This window comes from Schistocerca gregaria, chromosome 4 (assembly GCF_023897955.1).
Source record: "Schistocerca gregaria isolate iqSchGreg1 chromosome 4, iqSchGreg1.2, whole genome shotgun sequence".
Classification (NCBI taxonomy): domain Eukaryota; kingdom Metazoa; phylum Arthropoda; class Insecta; order Orthoptera; family Acrididae; genus Schistocerca; species Schistocerca gregaria.
The window spans coordinates 94029128-94054973 of NC_064923.1; the positions used below are offsets into that span (position 1 = coordinate 94029128).

General features: G+C 40.5%; 1 protein-coding gene across 1 annotated transcript in view; it reads left to right on the plus strand.

Annotated features, from left to right (window-relative positions):
• Positions 1 to 25846, plus strand: part of LOC126266823 (transcription initiation factor TFIID subunit 1-like) — a 223120-nt gene that overhangs the window by 57811 nt on the left and 139463 nt on the right. The window contains exons 7-8 of the mRNA XM_049971374.1: positions 15655 to 16047; positions 18812 to 19052. Of these exons, the coding sequence (XP_049827331.1) occupies positions 15655 to 16047; positions 18812 to 19052 (634 nt within the window). The remainder of the gene's footprint in view (positions 1 to 15654; positions 16048 to 18811; positions 19053 to 25846) is intronic.

A 25846-nucleotide genomic window follows, 5' to 3' on the forward strand; every position in this document is an offset into this window, starting at 1 on the left:
CCACAACCTGAAAAACTAAAGGGTGCGACCTTCCTTGGAGGTGAGGCTGCTGAAGAGAAAAATCCTCCGCTGTCGATCACTACAAAAATAATTGGAAACTACGTTGATATCCTCATGGATGGCTGACCAGCCCAAGCTCTTGTGGACTCTGGAGCATCATTTTCAGTCATTTCGGAGAAGTACTGTCGCTAATTGCAGAAAACTGTATTCGCTGACAACAAAACATCTCTGCTGAAGGTGGCTAATGGGAAATATGTGAAACCTACAGGAAGATGTACCATTTGTGCGAGTATAAGTGGCCATACACAGCTCTTAGAATTCATCATCTTACAAGAGTGTAGTCATTCTCGGATGGGACTTTTTGAAAGCTTCTCAGGCAATTATAGGTTGTGGTCGCCCGAACTTTATGCTGGACGAGATGAGATACTGTGGATAGGAAGATGTGCCCCTGAGTGTGTGGAGACTGTGTGCTGGATGAAGTGATCATTCCTGCAGTCTGCACTAGAAAGGTAACTGTCACATGTCATGCCATGCATCAGTCCATGGATATTGTAGTGGAATGTAAGAGAAGCATACCACTGAACAATAACTTGGTCATCCAGCCTCTGTCGTCTCGTTTAATAACAGATTTGGTGAATTGTGGATAGTGAACTGTCGCCAAGAACCGCAGATCCTTCCAAGATGCATGTGCGTAGCAAACGCTGAGCCATTAATTGAATAGCAGCTGAGCGTCATAGAAACCTCACATGCCTAGTCTGTGGGTGAAATTAGTGCTACCACCACGAGACAAGATCTAGCTCAACTATCACCAGATCTCACTAAGGAACAACAGAAGAAGCTACTTGCCATTATTGAAGAGTTCTCTGAATGTTTCAATCCATGAGTGAAGAGCAAAGTAGACAAATTGATGGTGAAGCACTGGATTAGCATTGGAGACCATCAACCAATAAGCCAGAGAGCATACCATGTGTCAGCAACAGAACGTCGAATAATTCTCAACGAGGCAGAGAAAATGATGAAGAAGTACATCATTCAGCCTTCGCAGAGCCCATGGTCGTCACAGTGGTTCTCTTCAGGAAGAAGGATGGCAGTTGGCGCTTTTGTGTTGATTACAGGAAGCTTAATAAGATAACTAAAAAGGACTTTTCCTCTCTTCCACGAATTGATGATATGCTAGATTGTCTGAAGAGGGCCAAGTTTTTCTCAACCATAGACATGTACTCAGGATACTGGCAAACCAAAGTAGATGAGGCTGATGATGAGAAAACTGCATTCATCACCTCTGAGGGCCTGGTGTAATGTAATGCCATTTGGTTTTTGTAATGCACCAGCAACTTTTTAACGGATGATGGATAATCTTCTAAGGCATCTGAAGGGGACGATTTGTCTTTGTTATGTAGATAACTTTTCTCAGAGACATTTGATTAACATATAAAAAGACTGAGAACCACTCTGAAGTGTCTCCGACAAGGCGGACTGAAACTTAATCCAAGAAAGTGTCTCTTTGGAGCAAAAGAAATTAAAATACTTGGACACCTTGTGTCAAACGAAGATGTGCAGCCAGACCCAGAAAAGGTGAGATCTGGAACAGAATTTCCTATTCCTAAAAGTATTAGAGATGTGAGAAGCTTCCTTGGATTATGTTCTTATAACCGTCGTTTTATCAAAGACTTCTAGGACACTTACAAAAGCCGAGAGAGACTACTCAACTACAGAAAGAGAATGTCTTTCTGTGATCTGGGCCATGAGCGAATTTCAACAGTATTTCTATGGAAGGCCATTCACCGTTGTTACAGACCATTATTCACTTTGTTGGTAGACAGGTCTTAAGGATCCAACTGGATGACTCGCGAGGTGGGCACTATGTCTTCAAGAGTATATGACATTACCATAGTGCACAAAAGTGGAAGAAAACACCAAGATGCTGACTGTCTCTCAAGAAACCCTGTGCAAGACCATCAAGACTTTGATGAAGATAGTGACTGTCACGCTGCACTCCAGGATGTCTGCTGAGTAGGACGAGGACTCCAAGATATCTCAAATTATGCTTGCCTTAAATCGGTGAGAGGATGTGAAAGGACAATTTAAGGTATTTAATGGATTACTTTGCAAGAAAAACTATGATCCGTTTGGAAAGAGGTGGCTACCAGTGATTCCTAAATACATGCGCTTAGATGTTCTACAGAAATTCCATGACGCACCTAAGGCCGGACATTTAGGATTTATTAAGACATACTATAGGATCCTCCAGGTTTATTTAGGAGTGTTCGTCACGAGGTGTCACACTGTCAAGAGTGCCAGAGGAGAAAGGCAGTTCCTCAGAAACCACCTGGCCGACTCATACCAATTCCACCACCGAAATGCATTTCCAGCATGTTGGGATTGACCTCCTCAGACAATTTTCAATGTCTGCTTGTGGCAGTAGATAGATTATTGTTTGCACTGATTATCTGACACACTATGCCATTACAAAAGCCGTGAAAACAGCTGAAGCATTCGAGGTATCCAAATTCATCATGGAGGACATTGTATTAAAACACAGTGCCCCAAGGTCGTTAATTACGGATTTAGGGAAAGTTTTTCAATCGAATCTTGTGACAGAGATAAACCGTCGGTGCAACATTACTCATCACATGATGACTGCCTACCATCCGCAAACTAACGGGCTTACTGAATGCCTTAATAAGACCTTGGCCAATATGCTATCAATGTTCGTCAGTGTTGAGTAGAGCAACTGGGATGAGGGGCTGCCTTTCGTGGTGCTTGCCTACAACACTGCCAAACAAGACACCACAGGATTTAAGCCATTTTTCCTGGTGCATGGGCGTGAGGCAACAATGACAACGGACACTGTGTTTCCGTTACATCCTGATGATATGGACGATGACTACATCGGCCAGGTATTAACCAGAGCTGAGGAAGCTCGGCAGTTAGCTCAACTCTGCATGCTGCAGGCTCAAGGAAATGATCGCTGAAGGTATGACGTGAGCCACCGCCCTGTTGTCTACCAGCCTGGTGAACTCGTCTGGATCTTCACTGCTGTTCGGAAGGTTGGTCCGTATGAGAAGCTCCTCAAGCACTACTTTGAACCTTATAAGGTTGTACGACAGTTGTCTGATGTTACTTATGAAGCTGAAGATTTCGACTCAGACACAAGACGACGAAAGATCAGAGAGACAGTTCTCATCCTTCGAATGAAGCCCTATAGGGATCCTGCAACACAGGGTAACTTCGAAGCTCCAGCAACAGGCAACAAGTGGAAAGATGACGAAGGGTTTAGCGGCAAAATAAGTTCTAAGAAGATCACCACCAGGGCGAGAATCAGTCATCAGGAGTCGGAGTATGAAGGACCAATGACTCGTTCTTGGACTAGAATGACGTAACACCGAGACGCTGTTCAATTAAGGAGGGAGCAATGTCGCAGAAGAAGCTGAGTAGTGCCGTGGTGTAGTGGTTATGGTACTAAACTGTTGCATGGAGGGTCGTGAGTTCAAAACTCACCTGGACTGAACAATTTTAATTTCTATATTCGGTTTGAGTACATTCTTGAAGTAACCACAAATGTCAAGAATCAATGTTATGTATCTGTATAAATACTGTATGTGTTCTGGCAGGAGGCAGTTCGCTCTGCGCACTTGGATGTGCAAGTGCTGAATAAACCTTCATTAAGTGAATTTAGTGTTCGTCATTCATCTAATTTCATTGTCTTCTGCGTGACAATAGTGACAATATAATGTCCATACAGCATCACCATGATTGCTCCATGATACATTTCTTTCCATGTTTGAATACTAATTTTCCATGTTTTCTGTGTGTTTCTTCCCTCTCTGACTTCATAGATTCTTGTTCCACCTTATTAATGTCTAGATATTGGCAATGTGTTATGGTCCATTGTAGATGAGATGTTGAAGTACGGAATCTGCTCCGCTTTATTTGTCTTCGGAACTTTTTCCAGATAGTTTTTTGATGAACTGTGTTGTGATATCACTGTCGTATTCTGACTGGGTACAAACATGTTTGTTTCAAATAATCCTCCTCGAACGTAGCCACTCTTTAGAGTTGCCAGTAGCAGATATGTTTTGAAACTAGTTTCATAGCTAACACCACTTGTGTTACATCTGCTGTTGATTTGGGATATTGGCCTTAAAATCTACTGGTACTGTCCCTCTATTAGGAGTCCCTTGCAGAAATGTTGAGCCTTGCTGCTTCTATAGCCATCTATAATTTTGAAAGTGTTGCCAGTGCAGGATATTGTGTGTGAACTGACCTCTCAATTGTGTCCTCTAAATGTTCGATGGGATTGATGACAGGCGATTTGGGGCATTATCATCCATAAAAATTCCATTGTTTGGGAACATGAAGTCCGCTCTAAATGGTCTCCAAGCACCCTAATATAATCATTTCCAGTCAATGATCTGTTCAGTCGGACCAATGGCCCTAGTCCATTCCATGCAAAAACAACCCACACCATTATGGTGCTATCATCAGGTTGCACAATGCCTTGCTGACAAGTTGGGTCCATGGCTTCATGGAGTCTGCATCACATTCGAACCCCACCATCAGCTCTTACTAACTGAAACTGGTACTCATCTGATCAGACCATGGTTTTACAGTCATATAGGGTCCAACTGATATGGTTACGAGCCCAGGAGAAGTGTTGCAGGTGATGTTTTGCTATTAGCAAAGGTACTTGCATTGATCATCTGCTGTCATAGGCTTCCTGCACCAGAGTTTGCCGCACTGTCCTAATGGATATGTTTATTGCATGCCCCACATTGACTTTAGTGGTTACACAGTGTAGCTTGACTGTTAGCAACTCCTCTCAGTCCTTAAGTAAACACTGCATTTTCTGTGATGTAGGTAACACCTGATATGTGATGTTCTTGGCACATTCTTGACACTATGGATCTCAGAATTTTGAATTCTCTAATGATTTTCAGAATGGAATGCCCGATGCATCTAGCTCCAACTACCATTTCATACTGAAAGTTTGTTAATTCCCAAGTGGCCTTAATCATGTTGGAAACCTTTTCACATGAATCACCTGAGTACAAATGGTAGCTCCTCCAAAGTGCTTCTCAGTTATACCACGTGTACACGATACTAATGCTGTCTGTCTATGTGTATATTGCTATCCCATGAACTTTGTCACCTCAGTGTATATTAAATCAGTTTTTCTACCACATAAAAATAAGGTATTACTTTCTCCTCTCGACAATCATGTTGTCTTTTTCCTACAGAAATTTCCTCTCCAGACTTCATTCTGTGCAAGCTCAGACGTTAAACAGACCTGAATTTCTTTTATGTGGGCACTTAAGTATAAACTTTCTGACTGATACTCCAGAGAAAAGAATGTTAAAGGATTTACGTGAATCTGGCAAATTAGTTAAGACAGTGTATTTCCAACTAGAGTTTGAGGTAACAGCAGCAAAGTCATAGACAGCATCTTCACAGACAAACATTATCCCTGAACCTACTCTGCAAATAAATTTCCTGTGCCTTATCCTCACATATTCTTAATCCTCCCACTACCCTAAAGAATCAGCTGTAGAAGAGCAAGCCACTCATCACCAAGCGTTATCTCAGACTGGAACAACTGACCCATATCCTTCGCTGGGGCTTTGACTATCATCATTTCCTGTAAATGAGGCACATTATACCCATACTCCTTTTCACCTATCCTAAAATGGTATTTTGTTGCCCACCTAACCTACACAGTATTGTAGTCCCTCCCCGTGCCACATCCACTTCCATCCCCATGCCATGTGGGTCATATCCCTGGGGAAGATCTGGACTCAAGACCTTCCTGATTCATCCATGCAGCACATCCTTCTCCATTCTTGTCACAGACCCATCGTGTCCTATGAGACCTAGGGGCCACCTGTGAAAGCAGCCATATCACATACCAGCTCTGCTGCAACTTCTGCACAGTATTTTATGTGGGCACGACCACCAACCAATTGTCTACTTGAATGTATGATTGCATGGCCATCACCTACTTGTGGCCAAGAGCAGAGTTGAGCACCTTGTGGTGAAATTTTCTCCTGAGCACAAAATGTTCGATTTCAATGGATACCCCACAACTCAGTCATCTGGATTCTTCTCCCAAGTGCCAGCTTTTGTGAACTATGTAGGGGAGAGAGAGAGAGAGAGAGAGAGAGAGAGAGAGAGAGAGAGAGAGAGAGAGAGCAGTTCAGCAGAGAGAGGTTGTTTCATTGTTTTGGTTTGTCAGTGATGTGGGGGAGTGGATTAGGAAGGAGTGACAGAGAGAGGTAGGGGAGACTATGGTGAAGAGAGTTTGGGTGCAGAGTTTTAGAGGAGACTGAGAACAGGAGGATTACTGGAACGCACAGTGAGGGAACGAGCGAGCAGGGGTGGGGATATTATTTGGTGGCTTGTCACCTTTACTCGTAAAGTATTTAGAATATTGCAATTTATTCATAGATGGCACAATATGAGAAAAGTTGGTAATGACCTATCAGATCAGGATGTGCAAATAGTACTTACATTATTGAAAAAAGTGTCCACTTGCAATGCATACATTTAAAGCCAACCTCAAAGAGAAACTTATACAGAAGTCTATAATACAAATGTCAAACATACATTTCTACAAATACTTATGACTTCCATTTATAGCTCTTTCCCTGTATAAAATTTAAGAGAGATATGCCGTATATAGTTTGTGATTAATGCCATTGAACTATCATGCAGAGCAGGAGGGAGCTGTAGCAAGTCACAGTTCTGTTACAGAATTTCACTACAGACAATACTGCAAATTGCTGAAGAATGTCACTGGACAGGCTAAAACAATGCATTACATCAAGGGAATAGAAAATCATCAAGTTCTCAGAACAAAATTAAAATGATATAGTCTATAGTGAAAGAGGTGTGAAGGCAAAATGTCAGTGCTCAACGTATTATACCTTTTTTGATTGAGATGGAAACTATTAGTGATTCAAAAGAGTTGTCCAAAATATTTGGTGATTGTGTTATATTCAGCAGGCTAAATCAATTTCTTTCTTTCTTCCCGACCCCCCTCACCCCACCCCCCCACCCTTTTTTTTTTTTTTTTTTTTTTTTTTTTTTTTAAAAAAAAAAAGCTGTCCAAGACAATATCACATGCAGCTACAGGGAATGAGTGGAAATGAAATTGAATCAATTATTAAATCATTTAAGATCTTCATGGTAAAAGTGAAATACTGAGTAAGATTATAAAGACCAATGTACTATGTATTAGTTCTGTACTAAGTCAACTGTGCAGTGCGTACTTCAGATGTGGTCAGTTTTCCAACAGATTGAAATACTTTTTAAAAAGGGAATGTAGACACACAGTGCTATAGCTTTTGCAAATGAAGCTAAAGATCTGTTGATCACTGTTGATATACTACTAGGGTCTTGTAATGTAGTAAACCTATATGCTAATGTACCAATAGATGAAACTTTAAAAAATAATAAGAATAAATTTAACATGCAATAGCAACATAGAAGAGGTAAACCCTTTAGAATTTCTTGAACTATTGGATTTTAGCCTAAGTTTTAATTACTTTAAATCTGGTGAGAAAGTGTATGCATAGAGGCATGGTTTGGCAATGGGCAGTTACCTGTCAGGGTTGTTAGCTTACGTGTTTATCAATAATGTAGAGATGACCATGTTTTGGAATAACCCACTTTTGATGCAAACTCTATGTAGACAGTACATTTATTGTAACTCTTCAGGCTTTCCCGGCAATCTAATGACATCTTGGGTTGTTGGGTGTTCTGCCGGATATCAGCGTCGTACTTGCACGATATTTCGGCCACATAGCTCGTAACCTTCATCAGGTGCGACCTGAGACTGCTCTTCGAGTGGACCTGGTCCAGTATTTATGCCTATGGCCTTCCCCCTCCACCAACGGCGGCAGGTGCTTCCTCTGTGGTCCACGCCCATTTCCTGCGACCTGCTGGAGCGTTGCTGCTCCGTTTTCCGTCCGCTGCGGTTCTAGGTATTCCCTCTGCGGTCCGCGCCCACCAAACGCGATCCTGGGGGTTTCATCTACAGTCTGAGGTACCAAGCATTCTGCCTGCGGTACGCGCCCGTTCACCATGACCTGTTGGAGCGTTGCCACTCCGTTTTTCGTCCGCTGCGGCTCTGGATATTCCCTCTGCGGTCTGCGCCCATCAGTTCCACTTCTGGGTGTTCCATCTTCGGTCTGGTGCGCCTGGAAGTCCGATAGGGGCTCGTTTTCCATCTCCATGTCTCTGGTTCTTCTGTTTGTGTAGTGTTGCACCTGGCCCCGTTAGTCCTTTAACAATTCCAGAGCTGGATCCCAGGCTCTGCTTAGCAGCAAGATCAGCAGAATATGATCATAATATTTTTTATAATGATCTGATTATATTGAACTCATCTAAAAACTAATCTGTCATGTACAGTCAAATACAGCTGCATCATAAAAGATTGATTGGTAAGCTGTAATCTGCACACACAAAATGTTTGAAAATTTTGTATTTTATGTTTTGTTAATAACATTGTACCATCTAGTGTAAGCGATTTAACATTGTTTCTTCTAATGTAAGTAACTGAAAATGAACAAAAATGTTCAAAACGAGTCATTAACAAAAATGTTATTTTCAACTCTGGCTGAAACTTTAACAAATAAATGATAAATTATCAATCAGTTTCTCTTCAACAACATATGAGAGAACATCTCAGTGAACACAATTTGCTGTCAGACTTGAAGTTTGGCTTCAGGGAAGAAATATTCACAGAAAATACTTTATTCTTTTGTATGAGGCACTATCGGGGCTAAACAATTGAGTTGAGCACAGTCAGTATTTCTTTTTATTTTATTTTTTTAAGAAAAGCATTTGATTGTGTAGACCAGGGGTGTACAGACTTGCTAGTACAGTGGGCCGCAAATACATTAAGGCGACTACAGAAGGACTACCTGAAGGCATGAGAGAAACAGCGGTTTTTTAAATAAAATTTTATTAAAGTGTTTGCTACAGTGAAAATTGTCTTCCCTAGTACTCTGGGTGGGCTGCTTGTCTAGGCATTGGCGAGAAATGCTGGACACAGCACCCAACATCTTGCAGGCGCCCTGCCTGACTGTGAAGCAGAGCGGGACAGCAGCAGGACCCCACATGGCAGTCTGTTGACGAGCCGTGATGAAATAGAAGGCCTCAGGTCATTCGAAGACGGATGCGCTTAGACTGTCATGAAAGCATAAGTCCAGGGCTTTCTTAGCACACACAGCACACACCCAAGAAGGTGGTATGCGTAATGCCTGGGAAGCGGCACTCAAATCCCTACCGAGCAAGTAGAAAATTGCAGCTTGCAGTCAGCCTACTAGGTGCTTCACAAGAGGAAGACCTCATAGGTCTGTCTGCGTCTTCTATCAGCCATGACAGCGGCCTATCGCATGACAGCATAGAGTAATGGAGTCCACTCACAGTCGGCAGGCTGCAGTCTTGTAATTGAAGTCTTTAAACAGGCAGCAAACAGCACATCACGATTGAAATAGGTGAAACTGCCATTCTGTCTGTAGTGGTGATATAGACAGAATGAGCAGACACATGTAGGTCGAGCTGTCCAAAACAGGGTATTTAAATCTAAATACCGCATTACTTTGGCAGTTTAGGTGCCATCTTGCTCTTGTCTAAACAGAGGTGTTAGCGATGCTGTCCACACTGTGGTGTCTCAAGTATGGACGGTCTTTCCTGTCTTTGCATTTCTTGTCAGTACTAGCACACCTTGGAGCAGCAGAGCTCAAATGTCGATTTTTATTACTCTGTACTCTAGAATTTGCAGAATTATGCTCTGTGTGTCGTCATACTGCACTGTTTGCACTCCTTGCTTTTTTTGCTGTATAACAACGAGGTACAGGCATTGTCTTGTTTTTCCATACTGGCACTCTTCACTTGCTGTAGATTACAGTTGTGACACACAGTCTGAGTTGGACTTGGTTCCTTAACCGTCCATGTCGAGCAATAGTTTCGAAAATTCATTAGTGCACTTACAAACAGGATTGCTGTGCAACAAGATATACGTAATTGGCACACATTAATTGTTTCAGAAACATTCACTTTATTTAATAAATATAGTTACAACAATGTATTCTTAAAGGAACTACATTGTAGAAGAGCCTACCCTCTCCTTTCCTGAAAGGAGAAAAAAAATTGCAACGAAGAACAATGAGGGACGCGCTGCTGTCAGAGCAATGGCGTGGCACACATAACGTGGACTGCAGTCTACGCATCCCTTGTGTAGACCATACAATACTTTTGTGTCAGCAGGAACATTATGGAATTAGGGAAGAAGCTCAACAATGATTCACTTCATGTCTGAAAAGTAGGAAGCAGAAGGTTGTCCTCCAGTGTCAACAAACAGGGTAGAGGTATGAATGTAAAATGGGGTAGCACAGGGTTCTGTTCTGGGTCTGTTGGTTTTCTTGATGTATATCAGTGATCAGCCAATAAACATGACACATGAAACAAAAATTGTCCTCTTTGCAGGTGACACAAAGAACATAAAATATTCTCTTCCATTACGAGGCTAACTGGAAACGACTGCCGTTTATTCTTAGTGTGGTACTTTGTTAACATATAGCGGAATTTTTAAGGATGTTTTATCAAGTGCTCTAGAGCAGTTTTTTGAATCTCAGCATTTTCAGTCCTCACGCTGGTCGGTTGTGTGTAGTTGGATATGGTTTATTGTGTGCTTGATTTTGACTGTTTACTGTGATAATCTGGTCTTCATATTTTTGCTCTGTTTCATGGCAGATCTATTTATGCTAATAACTGTGTAGAAGCACAAAATATTGAAGATTTGTAGAACATTCTCATGTAAAATATTCTGTACTGCTAAGCCCCCTCAGGCCTGTAGCTTCATATTTTTGCATGACAGGCCATTTTGAGTAAATTAGGAGGTACTGTAGTGGAGTTACTCTAGAAGTTTTTCCCGTCTGATACTGATACAGCAATTTAGGAAAGTAATGATTCTGAAACAAAACACGTTCTTGAATAATTCAAACTCACCAATTTATAGGCTAAACAAACACACAAAAAATGGCATCATACCATATGCCATTGTCAGGAGACTATTGCCACTTATTCTCCAGAAGCTAAAGAAATTCAATTTTAAGATGGCAATGGTAGCAAGAAATTCCGCTCAATTATTTCCGGAACAAAAGAAGAAGGAAAGGAGGCTTACTTTGCCTACTTTCACTTTTGTTATCTCCTGTGGTATCACATTCCAGGAGAAATCCGTGCACTCAGTAAGAGTATTCTGCATCCAGAAAAGGATGGCCTGGCAGATGTGCAATGTCAGTTGGCAGGCTTTGTGTTGGCTGCTGTTCAGGCGTCTCAAAATTCTAACTCTGCCATCAATGTACATGTATTCCATTATACTACAACATGAGAACTAGTCAGGAAAAACAATTTGCACATACATAATATCTCCTTTAGCATTCAACAGAAAGGTTTTCTTTTCAGAAGGCTCCCAGAAGAACTGAAAAAACTGAATACTAAATACCAGATTGTCAAAACTAAGTTGAAAGGTTTCCTTGGGACCCACTGCTTATATTCTGTACAGGAATTCCATGCAGTAGCTGAGAACTTTCCTCTGTAATGTGTTATTTATTCGTATATCCTCTCAGTTTCAGTAATTTTTTTATTTATAAATTTTCTAAATGGCATTCATTAAACTATGGACTGGCATTGACTTACATTGTTGTGCATAACCTGATAAACAATTAAAAAACTATTTGAAAACAGTCATCCCCATTCCTCTTTCTCGTAACATTCTGTACCTTTTTTCTTTAATAAGTTTCATGTTTGATTCCTCTCAGCACAATAGTATTACACCCCTTTCCACTGGGTTACAATATTCCCTCATTACCTAGACTCGCAGGCATGTGTGATGGCTTGTTTTGGCGGACATTTTGTTCCTTGGGGATGTTCACTACTTCAAAATCAAACACTACAGCACTTACAGCAGTCACGCCAGCCTGCTGTGACAGTTCGTTATATATCAGAAACAACAAAGCACATTGGTCAGTTACAGCACTTGTCTTCCTGGCCTCCAGAAGCATGGCCAGAATTTTCATTTCAGTAGTTGAGTACTTTCTTTCCTACTTTGATAATATTCTGTTCGCTAAATGTGATTTTTTTACTTGTGTTTCCTGTCCATTTTTATGCAGCTAATGTAACTGAAACATCAGGCCATATTCTGAACTGTAACAGCCTAGGTAAAAATCCTTTCACAAGTCTGTATATGACAACACCTCAGCATATTTTATGCTGCGTTTGACCTGTTGGAGTCCAAATTTCATCTTTTTGTCTGCTTCCAAATGGTATTCTTCCTTAAGACAGCATGCAAATTGAATTTGTGTGCTTACAACGAGTTAGTATAAGCCACATAATCCTAAGAACTGTTCTAGCTGCTCCTCATGTTGTGATCTTGGAAAATCATTATTTTATATTCAGTTTGATGATGCCTCTAAACATTATGATATGTCCCAAAAAATCTGGTATCTTTTTACCAAAATTTGACTTTTCTTGCATTGACTTTTTCACAATGTTCTAATATCCATTCCATTATCTGAGAACGTTCATTCCCTTTGTAGCTATCATATGTATCATAATTTTATTCAATTTATCTATACTTAACAACCATTCAAGGGTATATTTAAAAGGTAAGATAAAAATTTTAGGCCAGATGGTAACATCTTTTAAGATAACATTGGCCAACTTAGACGAATGCCATTTTTAGATTCCTCATTTACCTGAAGATGTTGGTACCCATGTTGCATCCTTTAAATTCCTGTTACAGTTCATCTTTTTACAACCTGCCTCTCTCTGATTCGAATATCTAGTTTGCTATCATACATCCAATACTAATCTCAGCTGTACGACAATATTACGACTATCAAATATGTAAGCTTCTGCCGGAAGGCCTTCTTCCCAATTAGACAAAACACACGCACGCACACACACACACACACACACACACACACACACACACACACACACACACACACACACAAGACCACTATCTCTTTTGTGAACAACATATGATGATAATTACTCTGTTTCAGTATTGTAAATGAGTGAGGTGCTGCAATGATTGGCACAATGGACATGTATGTGGGAGGATGGTATTTCATGTCCCCATTTGACCATCTACATTTATGCATTCCTAGTTTAGGGAAATCACTTTCTTTCTCAGTCTGAGCTTGCACTCTGTGTCTAAATGATGTCGTTGTCTTCCTCCATACTGTGTTTTAGTTCTGATGGGACTTTCAGTTTCAGTCTAGTTAATCCATCTGCTTCATGATTTTGTGTTCAGTTTCCAGTGACTCATAGACTATTTATTAGAATTACCATTAACATATCTCCCTTTAGATGCTGGTGCAAATATTGGTTTCCCTGTCATTCTTTTTCTGGAACTTTCATTAGCGCCCCAGTATATCTCCAGGATAGATGGTGCCACTTGGCCACATCTTTTGGATTTCACTCTGTCTGTTCACTGACAAGTACTCCACTATGAATGTAATTTCAAATTTAGGGTAGCTTTTATGTTTTTCTGTGGACAAATCTTCCATCTTCTAACTTGCTATTCAAATAATTATACAGAAATCCATTTGTCGTGTGCCCTTATCTATAGTATAGTGTTCTTAAAAAGTGCATAAGAGACCTAGTGAGTATAAGATTTGTGGTTTCAGTCTGTAGGTTGTTATGTCCCATAAATATACTACATTATTTATGTGACAGACCTTTTGTTCCACTTGTTAATGAACATGATTCAACAAGATTCTCAAATTTGACACCATTATTTAAAGAATATATATACACGGTGTCCCAGGAGGCATAGTTAGTATAGAAGGATGTGACGGAAACAGTAATCCAAATTTAAAAAATCTAGCAACCGTGGGCTTTAAATGCATTTTTTAAGAATTATGAGCACCTCTTGACCTTCAATATTGTGAAACAGATATCTCGTACTGCAAGCTCATTCCTTTCCATGTTTGACAGGAGGTAGTATGAACCAAAGAACAAGAAGAAATTGTCTAGTAAACTTGGGCTCCAAAATGTATACTTTAAGAGCTATGAGCCCTTGTTCAGTAGAAGAGATGTGTTTCACAGCAGCATGATGAACAATTGCTCATAGCTCTTAATGTATATGTTTTACAGCCCATGTTTACTAGATTTATTTGCTTCAAATGATCATTCCTGTTGTATCCCTGAATATTTACCGCGTGTGTGTGTGTGTGTGTGTGTGTGTGTGTGTGTGTGTGTGTGTGTGTGTGTACGGTTTCGATCCATGATCCATACATGCTAGTCTTACAAGATTTTGTCTACTGCAGTTTCTACCTTTCCATGTATGTCTTACTCATTAAACTTCCTTTTTATTTTGGTGACTGTATTTTCAATGTCATGTGCCTTCTTTTTTTATCATCCTACATGATGTCACTGATTTTAGCTTGCCCTTCCTGATTTTCTTTTAATAACAATTCCAAAACTTCTTTTATTCTCATAGCCATGGTATCCTTTCTTACAACTGGTTCTTTGTTCTTTATGCTTTCATGTTGTTTCCCCCTCAGATTCCTGTCCTTTCTGTAAGCCTGTCTTTCTGCTTTATTTTAAATTCTTGGTCATCTGATTCTGTTTATTTATTGCTGCCTCCTAGTTTTCTCCCATCTTGCAGTTGAGCTTTCTTGTTTTCAATCTCATTTTGACCTTTTTCATTTTGTGATGTCTATCTTCCACTTTTCCACCCTAACTCTTCTGTATCCAAACATATGTATTCTAGGAAGTCACTCATGGGTATTGGTATTGGTGTACTGATATCTGATCCTTCTTACCCCTTTCAAGAAATCATGTGCAAATGTGTGTTATGTGTACCATTGTCATGTTCCTTGGTGCTTGTGCAGCGTGTTTTCATGTCCCATTCAAGCCCCCTCCATTCAGTGGCTTCAGTCAGTCAGTCAGTCAGTCAGTCAGTCAGTCCATTATCTACACTGCATGTATGTAAGACACACTCAGACATATATTTTAGTGTTGTTATGGGATTGTTTCATTTGTAAACTAAAATTATAGTTAGTGTGTGACTTTCAAATCATGATCAGGAAAAAAAAGGTAAAAGATAAACTCACAGTTAAAAAATAATGCATAAAAAGAATACTAGTACCTCATACACTATACCCATATCAAACATATGTACACTGTGAACAAGATTTTGGTGTAATGTAATGTTACTGGTCCCATGCCTCTCATACACTGACTATTTTCTGTGAATAAACTTTCTGAGCCTCTGCTAGGAATGTTATGTTGAGCTGAACAAAATGTGAAGAGTGTAGTAGGCACCAGACACAGTTTTGTGATAAAAAATATTCTGGAAAATAGCAGTACAGTGTATTCAAAGGGAAGTTTTTTTTGTTAGAATAAAGTTCATTTGTTTTAAGGAAGGTGGCCTTTGACAGTATTATAGCCACAATTCTGGATGTACACAATAGGAATTAGTAAAAAATGTAATGTATGTTCTGGAACTGTGTCACAATGCCTTTAAAATTTGTTAGGTATGTCCTGTACGCTGGCTTCTGTACTACATTTATTCTCCAAAATAGTGCCCATTTTGTTTTACTTGTTTCTATGTTTATGATTTTACTCATTTTTCAGGTTGGTGAGTAAACATCAGCAGAGAGGTGATGATAATACAGATGATACTTGGTATTCCATTTTCCCAGTCGAAAATGAGGAGCTTGTGTATGGAGCTTGGGAAGATGAAGTTATTTGGGATTCTGAAAATATGTCTCACATACCTAAGCCAAAGATTCTGACACTTGATCCAAACGATGAAAACATCATATTGGGAATACCTGATGACATAGATCCAGCAAAACAGAGACTTGACTCAGTGACTCCAGCAAAAGTAAAAATTCCTCATCCTCACGTAAAGAAATCAAAGATCCTTCTTGGGAAGGCCGGTGTAATCAACGTCATGGAAGAAGACGCACCACCTCCACCACCAAAGTCACCAGACAGGGATCCTTTTAATGTTTCCAATGACAGGTATGTAGCAGGAAATAGATTGTGTTTGAAACCACATAAGAAAAACAATATCAAATGTTGTTAAAATTGGTAACAATGTTTTAGAGTTAGGCAAATATTCAGTGCTGTCTCCCCATAATTAAAACTACACAGAAGGCATTGAAATCCTCTACTCCTTCGTGAATATTTTATTGTATTAATCAAGAAGTCATAGTGCCCTCATTCTGAGTACTGTTATGTATATTTCACCAAGTGAGGTAGCACAATGATTAAGACCCTGGTCTGACATTTGGGATAACTGAAATTCAGATTTAGGGTTTCTGTGGTTTCTTTGACAAGCACATGGCCATTTCACTTCGCCATGTTTATACAATCTGAACTTTTGCTCCATCTCCCAGGTGAGAGAAAGTAAGAGTCCAGTTCTGGAAACATTTTTTCTACTTTGATGTTGATACCTCAGAAGCATGGTTTTGAGAGAATTCAACACAGCTTCTTGAGGTGGCCATGCATTTTTTGGTTGACAGAAGGGAACAAAAAGAACTCATCAGGTGATAAAATCAGGTGAACACATGGAGTGAGACATTAATTTGATGTTTTTTCTCTGTCAGATAATTAGATACCGAACAATGGAAACTCCGGGGAGGAATATCAACAATGTAGGAAAAGACAGATTGCTACTTATCATGAAGAAGATATGTCAAGTTGCAGACAGGCTCAGCTATAAGACACTCACATAGTGCTTTCAGCCACAACCTTCATCAGTAAAAGAGAGGCACACACACACACACACACACACACACACACACACACACACACACACACACACAAAACCACCAACTCCAGCATCTTGGGCCGGAATGTCCAAGATGCTGGAGTTGGTGGATTTGTGTGCACGATGGGGCTTTTGTGTGTGTGTGTGTGTGTGTGTGTGTGTGTGTGTGTGTGTGTGTGTGTTTGTTTGTTTGTTTTTACTCATGGAGGCTGTGGGCTGTGGATTAAATCTGTGCGTGAGTGTCTTTTAATTGCGCCTGTCTGCACCTTGACATGTCTTCTTTACGGTAAGTAGCAGTCTGTCTTTTCCTCCATTGTAAATAATCAGATATGTACTTTCCGTCAGGTGACGTTGTAGTGATAAAGAGTGGTGCAGTGTTTTCAGTTCTTATTCCTGATTTTCCTGATGATGTCAGGCAAACTGATTGTTGTATACCATTCACTGTGAACTGAATCCCCTTGTTAAAAAAATAGTTCCGAGCTCCGTAGCTCACATACAGATAGCATTCAAATGTGATTAATTTCTGAATGAAAAACACGCAGTGTAATCATTCCTTATACACAGTATGTAGATGACATTACTTACAAATTTTGTGTAACTGGGCTGAAATGATACCCAATTTTTTTTACCCAAAAATGTAGTGCACTTCATGCTGTTTGTTATTTTGTTGCATGCTACCCTCTGAGGCTTATTTGTCAGCAATGTTTGCCTAAGTTTCTTCTCCTGTTACTGTGTTGTATCCTTGTTTTCAATTTACTTTGGTCAGGTTTTTGTATGATTTAGACACACCAGTTGACACAAGCCTGTTTTGAGTTACAGTCATGCTGTGTGAATCCGTCAAGTACAAATGTTTTTTGCAGCTAAGTATTCATGCAAAAATCTAATGTGCTGAAGTTGGTGTGCCCAGGAAGACCTTTATCTCATGATAAGTCACATGATGACTCTCTTAAGTCATGTTGTGCATAACATCGGTGTGTTTTTGATCAACAACCAATTTTGATCGACCATCAGGACTGACAGTGAAGTCTGGTTTCAAACAGATGGGAGAGCATTCTACTAACAGCCTGTTCCTACATACTAATGTTGAATGACACAGTGGCATGTGCAGCATGAATTGTGGAGTAATTTGTGTTGTAATTTTCATGGATATTGAGTCAGTAAATTTGATATTTCTGCACTCTTTATTTCAAAATCATGTAAGGCTTTATATTGTGAATGTGACATGAACTGTGTCTAACTTGGTTCAATGAATCTACCATATCCTTTTTCAAATTGAACTTTGTAATTGTTGAACAATCACTGCATTATATTCACTGTCTGGTGCCATGAAAATTTTGTTATAAAAGATTTAATCTGTTTGTTGTGAATCATTCATTCACCTATTTGGGGCAGAGAGAGATATGACAGTAGCTAATCTATATCTATTCTTGCTATTGTAGTGTGACTGGAAGATGTGTGAGGACAGGAGAAGGCTAAGATAGGTGTAAGCAAGTTACAAATCGTCCTATCCATTCTGTAAATATTTGTCTGTTAGAGCTGGATTTCTTATGGTAACCATAAATAAAATGAGCTTCATTAAGTTTTTTTGTATTATTGTTATTCAACACTTTTTAAAAAAAAAATGTTTTCTCATTGTGAAGTTTATAAAATATAGATGCTGTGTTCCACATGACAAAACTTAAAATATAATGTTTATGATTGTATTTCTATTATTTTGTCCAAAAGTAAGGACATTAGGCTGTAATTACCTTTGGTATATTTTTGAGTGATTACTTCCAGACAAATACGACATCAGATTCTGGAAAAAATGCTTTTGCACACTCATTTCTAGGATTTTGAGTTTGATAGGAGTAACTGATAGCATTTCTTACAGTACTGAGAAACAAATTACATATATTGCACATGCATTATGAAACCACCCACCACATGCTTTTTTTACTAGCTTTAAGTTTAGACGTATAATGTAGCCAAAAACATATTAGTGTTCCCATAGAGTTGCCCTTTTTTTTTCAGATACTATATGCCTCGGTCTTCAGAATCATCTCTGCGTCTTAAAGTCAGTGGTGGAAACTTGATTCAGCATTCGACACCAGTTGTGGAGCTGCGTGTTCCATTCGTGCAAACACACATGGGTCCAATGCGTCTCCGGAACTTTCACAGACCACCCCTCAAACGATTTTCTCATGGTGCACTGGCTCACCCTGGCCCACACCATGTTCTTCCTCTATTAAAACATATTCGGAAAAAGGCTAAAGTAAGAGGTTTTGACTAATGCATACTAGATGTTTAGAGGTCTGAATTATATGCATAGAATGTTGGTTTATTTTAATGTACCTAATGTAATGTAACTAACTCATTTCTAGGAACTTTATTCCAGGGCAAACTAACAACATAGCACAGAAATGGATGAAACTTACAACACCAAATCAAGTGGAACATTTTAGTCCTATCCACTAGTGAATTTTGCAGATAGTACCTTGTATGTAACTTGACAGGTGCGATCACATTGCACACTGTCTAGAGATGTCATACATTTTGAATCTAGAATCTGTACTCTGCAGGTCCTTACATCATTTGTGATAGTTAGTACATTTTATAATACAATTTATTATGATTTATTTCTGCTATGTTGATAGGCATAGTATGTGAAGAATAATTGATTGTATTACAATATTATGAAAGAATAGTTGCTACTTGCCATATATTCAAGATGCTGAGTCGGAGATAGGCACAACAAAGAATGTTGGAAAGTGAGCTTTTGGCCAACAAGGCTTTTGTTGAAATTAGACAACATACACACACACACTCATGCAAGTGCAACTCCCACACATGACCAAAGTCTCTGGCAGCTGAAGCCAGACTGGGTGTAGCAGCATGATAGGAAGGGCAACCAGGTGATGGGGGTGGGAAGGAGACTGAGAGGAGAAGGGGGAGGAATACCAGTGTAGGGGCAGGGGACAGTAAACAAGATGAGGAGAGGGTAGTGCAGCTAGGTGCAGTCAGGAGGGAGAGGGAGAGTGTGAGAGGGAGGAGGGGGGTAGCGGAAAAGGAGATAATTAAAAAGACTAAGGGTGTGTTGGTGGAATAGAGGGATGTGTATTGCTAGAATGAAGACAGGGAAGAGGCTAGATGGGTAAGGACAATAACTAATGAAGGTTGAGACCAGGAGGCTTACAGGAATGTAGAATGTATCATAGGGAGTGTCCCCACCTGCGCAATTCAGGAAAGCTGGTGTTGTTGGTAAGGATCCTGATGTCGCAGATTCTAAAGCAGTCACTGAAATGAGGAATGTCGTGTTGGGTGGCATGCTAAGTAATGGGGTGGTCCAGTTGTTTCTTGGCTATGTTTGTCAGTGGCCATTCGTGTGGACAGACAGCTAATTGGTTGTCAAGCCCATGTAGAATGCAGCACTGTGGTTGCAGCTTAGCTTGTAGATCAAAGCCTTTGATGGGATAGATGGTGTTTGTGACCAGACTGGAGTAGATGGTGGTGGGAGGAGGGGGACGGGTCTTGGATCTAGGTCTATTACAGGGATATTAGCCATGAGGAAAGGGTTTGGAAGCAGGGGTTGTGTAGGGATGGATGAGGATATTGGATGGCGGAATACCAGTGCGGGGAGGGGGGTGGGGATAATAGGTAGGGCATTTCTCATTTCAGGACATGATGAAAGGTAGTCAAAACCCTGGTGCAGTATGTAACTCAGTTGTTCCAGGCCTGGGTGGTACTGAGTCATGAGGGGAGCCTGGGTGGTACTGAGTCACTAGGGGAGTCCTCCTCAGTGGCTGGATGGCGGGACTTCAGGAGTTGGTGGGTGACTGGAAAGGTAACGCATGGGAGATCTGTTGGGCGTGGGGGGCTAGGCTGTATAGAAGGGACTTCTTGGTATGGAATGGGCAGAAGCTTTCAAAGTGGAGGTATTGCTAGTGGTTGGTAGGTTTGATATGGACAGAGGCACTGATGTAGAAATCCTTAACGTGGAAGTCAACATTAAGGAAGATGGCTTGTTGGATTGAGTAGGACCAGGTGAAGTGAATGGGGGAGAAGGTGTTGAGGTTCTGGAGGAATGTGGAAAGGATGCCTTTTCCCTCGATCCAGATCACGAAGACGTCATCAATAAATCTGAACCAGGTGAGGGGTTTAGGAAGGATTCTTTTAGATGGCCCATGAATAGGATGGTGCCATGTGGGTGCCCACAGCTGTACACCAGATTTGTTTGTAGGTATGCCTTCAGAGGAGAAGTAATTGTGGGTGAGGATGTAGTTGCTCATGGTGACTGGGAAGGAGGTTGTTGGTTTGGAATCTGTCAAATGTTGGGAAGTGTAGTGTTCAGTAGTGGTAAGGCCATGGGCATTAGGGATGCTACTGTAAAGGGAGTTGGCATCAATAGTGATGAGTGGGACACCATGTGGTAAAGGGACAGGATCTGCGGAGAGTTGGTGGAGGAAATGGTTGGTATCTTTGATATAGGAGGGTAGGTTACTGGTAATAGGCTGAAGGTGTTGTTCTATGAGAGCAGAGATTCTCTTAATGGGGCACAGTAACTGGCCACAAGGGGGCATCATGGATGATTAGGTTTTTTACGAAACAAGTTGGGGGTAGGAGTGCAAGGAGTGGTAGGGGTGAGGAGAGAGATGAACTTTGGGGAGAGGTTCTAGGATGGACCTAAGGATTCGAGGAAAGACAGGTGATCCTGCTGGATTTCGGGGATGGGGTCACTATGGCAGGGTTTACGGGTGGATGAATCTGACAGCTGGTGGAGTCCTTCGGCCAGAAAATCATTGTAGTTTAATACAGCAGTGGTGGAGCTGTTATCAGCAGGTAGGATTATAAGGTCAAGATCAGTTTTTAAGTGGTGGATTGTGGTTCTTTCTGTGGATGTAAGGTTAGTTTGCATGTTGAAGGATTTGGGGAATGATGGTGAGACAAGGTTCAAGGTTAAAAATTGTGGAAAGTTAATGGGCGTGATTTGGGGGCAGTGGAGGTAGGTGGATCATGGTTTGCTGGAGGAGCGAACTGAGTAAGGCAAGGTTCAACTTTGGGTTACGGTTGAGTATGATTGGTAGAGTTGGGGTCAAAGAAGTGTTTCCACTGTAGGGACTGTAAGAAGAAGAGGTCTTCAACAAGTCCTGCATGATTGAATTTGGGAGTGGGGCAAAAGTAAGGCTTTTGGAAAAGACTGATACTTCTGCAGGGCTAAGGCTTTTGGAGGAAAGGTTCATGACTGTGTTTCAGGTCTGTTAAGGTTGTGGATTCTGAATCGTGGTGGAAGGGAGTTTTTGAGGTTGGGGTAAATGTAGTAGGTCTGCAAAACAGAGTTTGTTAGCTACAGTGGGGGGCAGTTTGTAGGCTGTTGTAGAGATGGTGGATAGTGGTAGTCCAAGGTATGAGTAGGAAGTGAACAGGTTGGAGAGTTTTTTGAGGTGACATTGTGCATGATTGTCTAGTTCCTGGAGGGCAAGAGTTTCAGTATGTGTTTTGTGTGTTATGGAAACCAGGAATTTGGAATTGTGTAGCAGGAGAATTTTGCAGTTGGAGAGAAAATGTTGCTAAGATGTTTGGTCCAGATTGATATGGGTTTTGCAGTACTATATTGGCGAGGGTTAAGAACTGACAGAATCTGAACAGATGGAAGTCATTGTGGAAGGAAGGGTAGCAGCCAGTGATGGGTAATTAGATGGTAAGGCCATTTGGGGGATACCATGAGCCAAGCAAAAATGCAGGAAAGTATGTGGGACTCTATTCTGGCTAGGGATAAGAAAACTTTTCTGTATTGTCGCAGATAGAAGCAACTGGGATCCATGGTGGTAGATGGAAATGCATAAAAATATGTCAATGATGTAGAATTACATCTGAAAAAATTTGCAAAAATGCATTTAAAAAAAATCATGAAAAGGATGAAATGGATGAAGTAAGGGGAAATAAGATGAAATTTGAGGGAATAGGCTGATAGTGAAAGGCGAAAACCAAATGAAATTGGGCTGAAGACACAATGAGAACAAAAGAAGAATGTTTAAAATGATTGTAACTTGGGTAGCAAGTCCTCAGGTGGATGTGTATGAAGAAGGGGGACAGCAGATGTTACTAGATTAGGTGAAGTTAATAGGTGCAACCTGGAAGAGAGAGGAGAAGGATTCGGGGTGGGGAGGGGTTGGTAGGATGAGATACAAGTTCATGTGGCACAGGAAAGGTACGGGAAATAACACAAGAAAATACTCGAGAGGGACACTGGAAGAGTGATTGATTTGAAGGTACAGGATTAATTATATCAATGGAAGTAATGTGGGACATGAGATGCTGCACCAACAATCAGCATGGTCATGTAGCAGTGTGGTGTGCGTGGCTGAAACATGTGTTGTGTGCTCGTAAGTAGAACATGAACGATGGTTTGTAAAGCGACAAGAGAAACACAGGAAGGAAGAGAAAGAAGGACGGACATGAATATAGTAATGCATTAGAAAATAATAACAAAGGAAAACAGCACTGGGTTACAGGATGGAAGAAATTCCAGCAAGCATTGAAGAGGGCTGCGCAAAAAAAAAAAAAAAAAAAAAAAAAAAAAAAAAAAAAAAAAAAAAAAAAAAAAAAAAAGAAGAAGAAGAGAGAGAGAGAGAGAGAGAGTTCATTGAAGAGGATTGTGATGAAAAATAAGAGAAAAACAGCTGCAAAAGGTGCCGCTGAACTGATGCATAACACCTCCATAACCAGGGAACTGCAGGGAAAACTAGAATTCCCAAACCGCTCATCAGTGATACAAATTCCTGTAACAAGAAATCATGGTACCAAAGCCATAAAAGTTGGACTATGGGCTATGCCATTAAAACCCCAATATAAGTTAATCCTGTGAAATATTCCAAGATAGATGCATGTATCTGCTTATGATCCCCAGGACACACTGTACAAAAAGTCCACACACAGGGTATAAATGATAATTATTTACAACATACAACGATAGTGTGGAGGAAGTTGAGCCAAACAGTTTGGCAGAGGACACTTGTGTTCCATTTTTTTTTGTCATCAGTCTACTGACTGGTTTGATGCGGCCCGCCACAAATTCCTTTCCTGTGCTAACCTCTTCATCTCAGAGTAGCACTTGCAACCTACGTCCTCAATTATTTGCTTGACGTATTCCAATCTCTGTCTTCCTCTACAGTTTTTGCCCTCTACAGCTCCCTCTAGTACCACGGAAGTCATTCCCTCATGTCTTAGCAGATGTCCTATCATCCTGTCCCTTCTCCTTATCAGTGTTTTCCACATATTCCTTTCCTCTCCGATTCTGCGTAGAACCTCCTCATTCCTTACCTTATCAGTCCACCTAATTTTCAACATTCTTCTATAGCACCACACCTCAAATGCTTCGATTCTCTTCTGTTCCGGTTTTCCCACAGTCCATGTTTCACTACCATACAATGCTGTACTCTAGACGTACATCCTCAGAAATTTCTTCCTCAAATTAAGTCCGGTATTTGATATTAGTAGACTTCTCTTGGCCAGAAATGCCTTTTTTGCCATAGCGAGTGTGCTTTTGATGTCCTCCTTGCTCCGTCCGTCATTGGTTATTTTACTGCCTAGGTAGAAGAATTCCTTAACTTCATTGACTTCGTGACCATCAATTCTGATGTTAAGTTTCTCGCTGTTCTCATTTCTACTACTTCTCATTACCTTCGTCTTTCTCAGATTTACTCTCAAACCATACTGTGTACTCATCAGACTGTTCATTCCGTTCAGCAGATCATTTAATTCTTCTTCACTTTCACTCAGGATAGCAATGTCATCAGCGAATCATATCATTGATATCCTTTCACCTTGTATTTTAATTCCACTAATGAACCTTTCTTTTATTTCCATCATTGCTTCCTCAATGTACAGATTGAAGAGTAGGGGGAAAGGCTACAGCCTTGTCTTACTCCCTTCTTAATACGAGCACTTCGTTCTTGATCATCCACTCTTATTATTCCCTCTTGGTTGTTGTACATATTGTACATGACCCGTCTTTCCCTATAGCTTACACCTACTTTTTTCAGAATCTTGAACAGCTTGCACCATTTTATATTGTCGAACGCTTTTTCCAGGTCGACAAATCTTATGAAAGTGTCTTGATTTTTCTTTAGCCTTGCTTCCATTATTAGCCGTAACGTCAGAATTGCCTCTCTCGTGCCTTTACTTTTCCTAAAGCCGAACTGATCGTCACCTAGTGCATCCTCAATTTTCTTTTCCGTTCTTCTGTATATTATTCTTGTAAGCAGCTTCGATGCATGAGCTGTTAAGCTGATTGTGCGATAATTCTCACACTTGTCAGCTCTTGCCATCTTCGGAATTGTGTGGATGATGCTTTTCCGAAAGTCAGATGGTATGTCGTCAGACTCATATATTCTACACACCAACGTGAATAGTCATTTTGTTGCCACTTCCCCTAATGATTTTAGAAATTCTGATGGAATGTTATCTATCCCTTCTGCCTTATTTGACCCTAAGTCCTCCAAAGCTCTTTTAAATTCCGATTCTAATACTGGATCCCATATCTCTTCTAAATCGACTCCTGTTTCTTCTTCTATCACATCAGACAAATCTTCTCCCTCATAGAGGCTTTCAATGTATTCTTTCCACCCATCTGCTCTCTCCTGTGCATTTAACAGTGGAATTCCCGTTGCACTCTTAATGTTACCAACGTTGCTTTTAATGTCACCAAAGGTTGTTTTGACTTTCCTGTATGCTGAGTCTGTCCTTCTGACAATCATATCTTTTTCGATGTCTTCACATTTTTCCTGCAGCCATTTCGTCTTAGCTTCCCTGCACTTCCTATTTATTTCATTCCTCAGCAACTTGTATTTCTGTATTCCTGATTTTCCCGTATTATGTTTGTACTTCCTCCTTTCATCAATCAACTGAAGTATTTCTTCTGTTACCCATGGTTTCTTCGCAGCTACCTTCTTTGTACCTATGTTTTCCTTCCCAACTTCTGTGATGGCCCTTTTTAGAGACGTCCAGTCCTCTTCAACTGTGTTGCCCACTGCGCTATTCCTTATTGCTGTATCTATAGCGTTAGAGAAC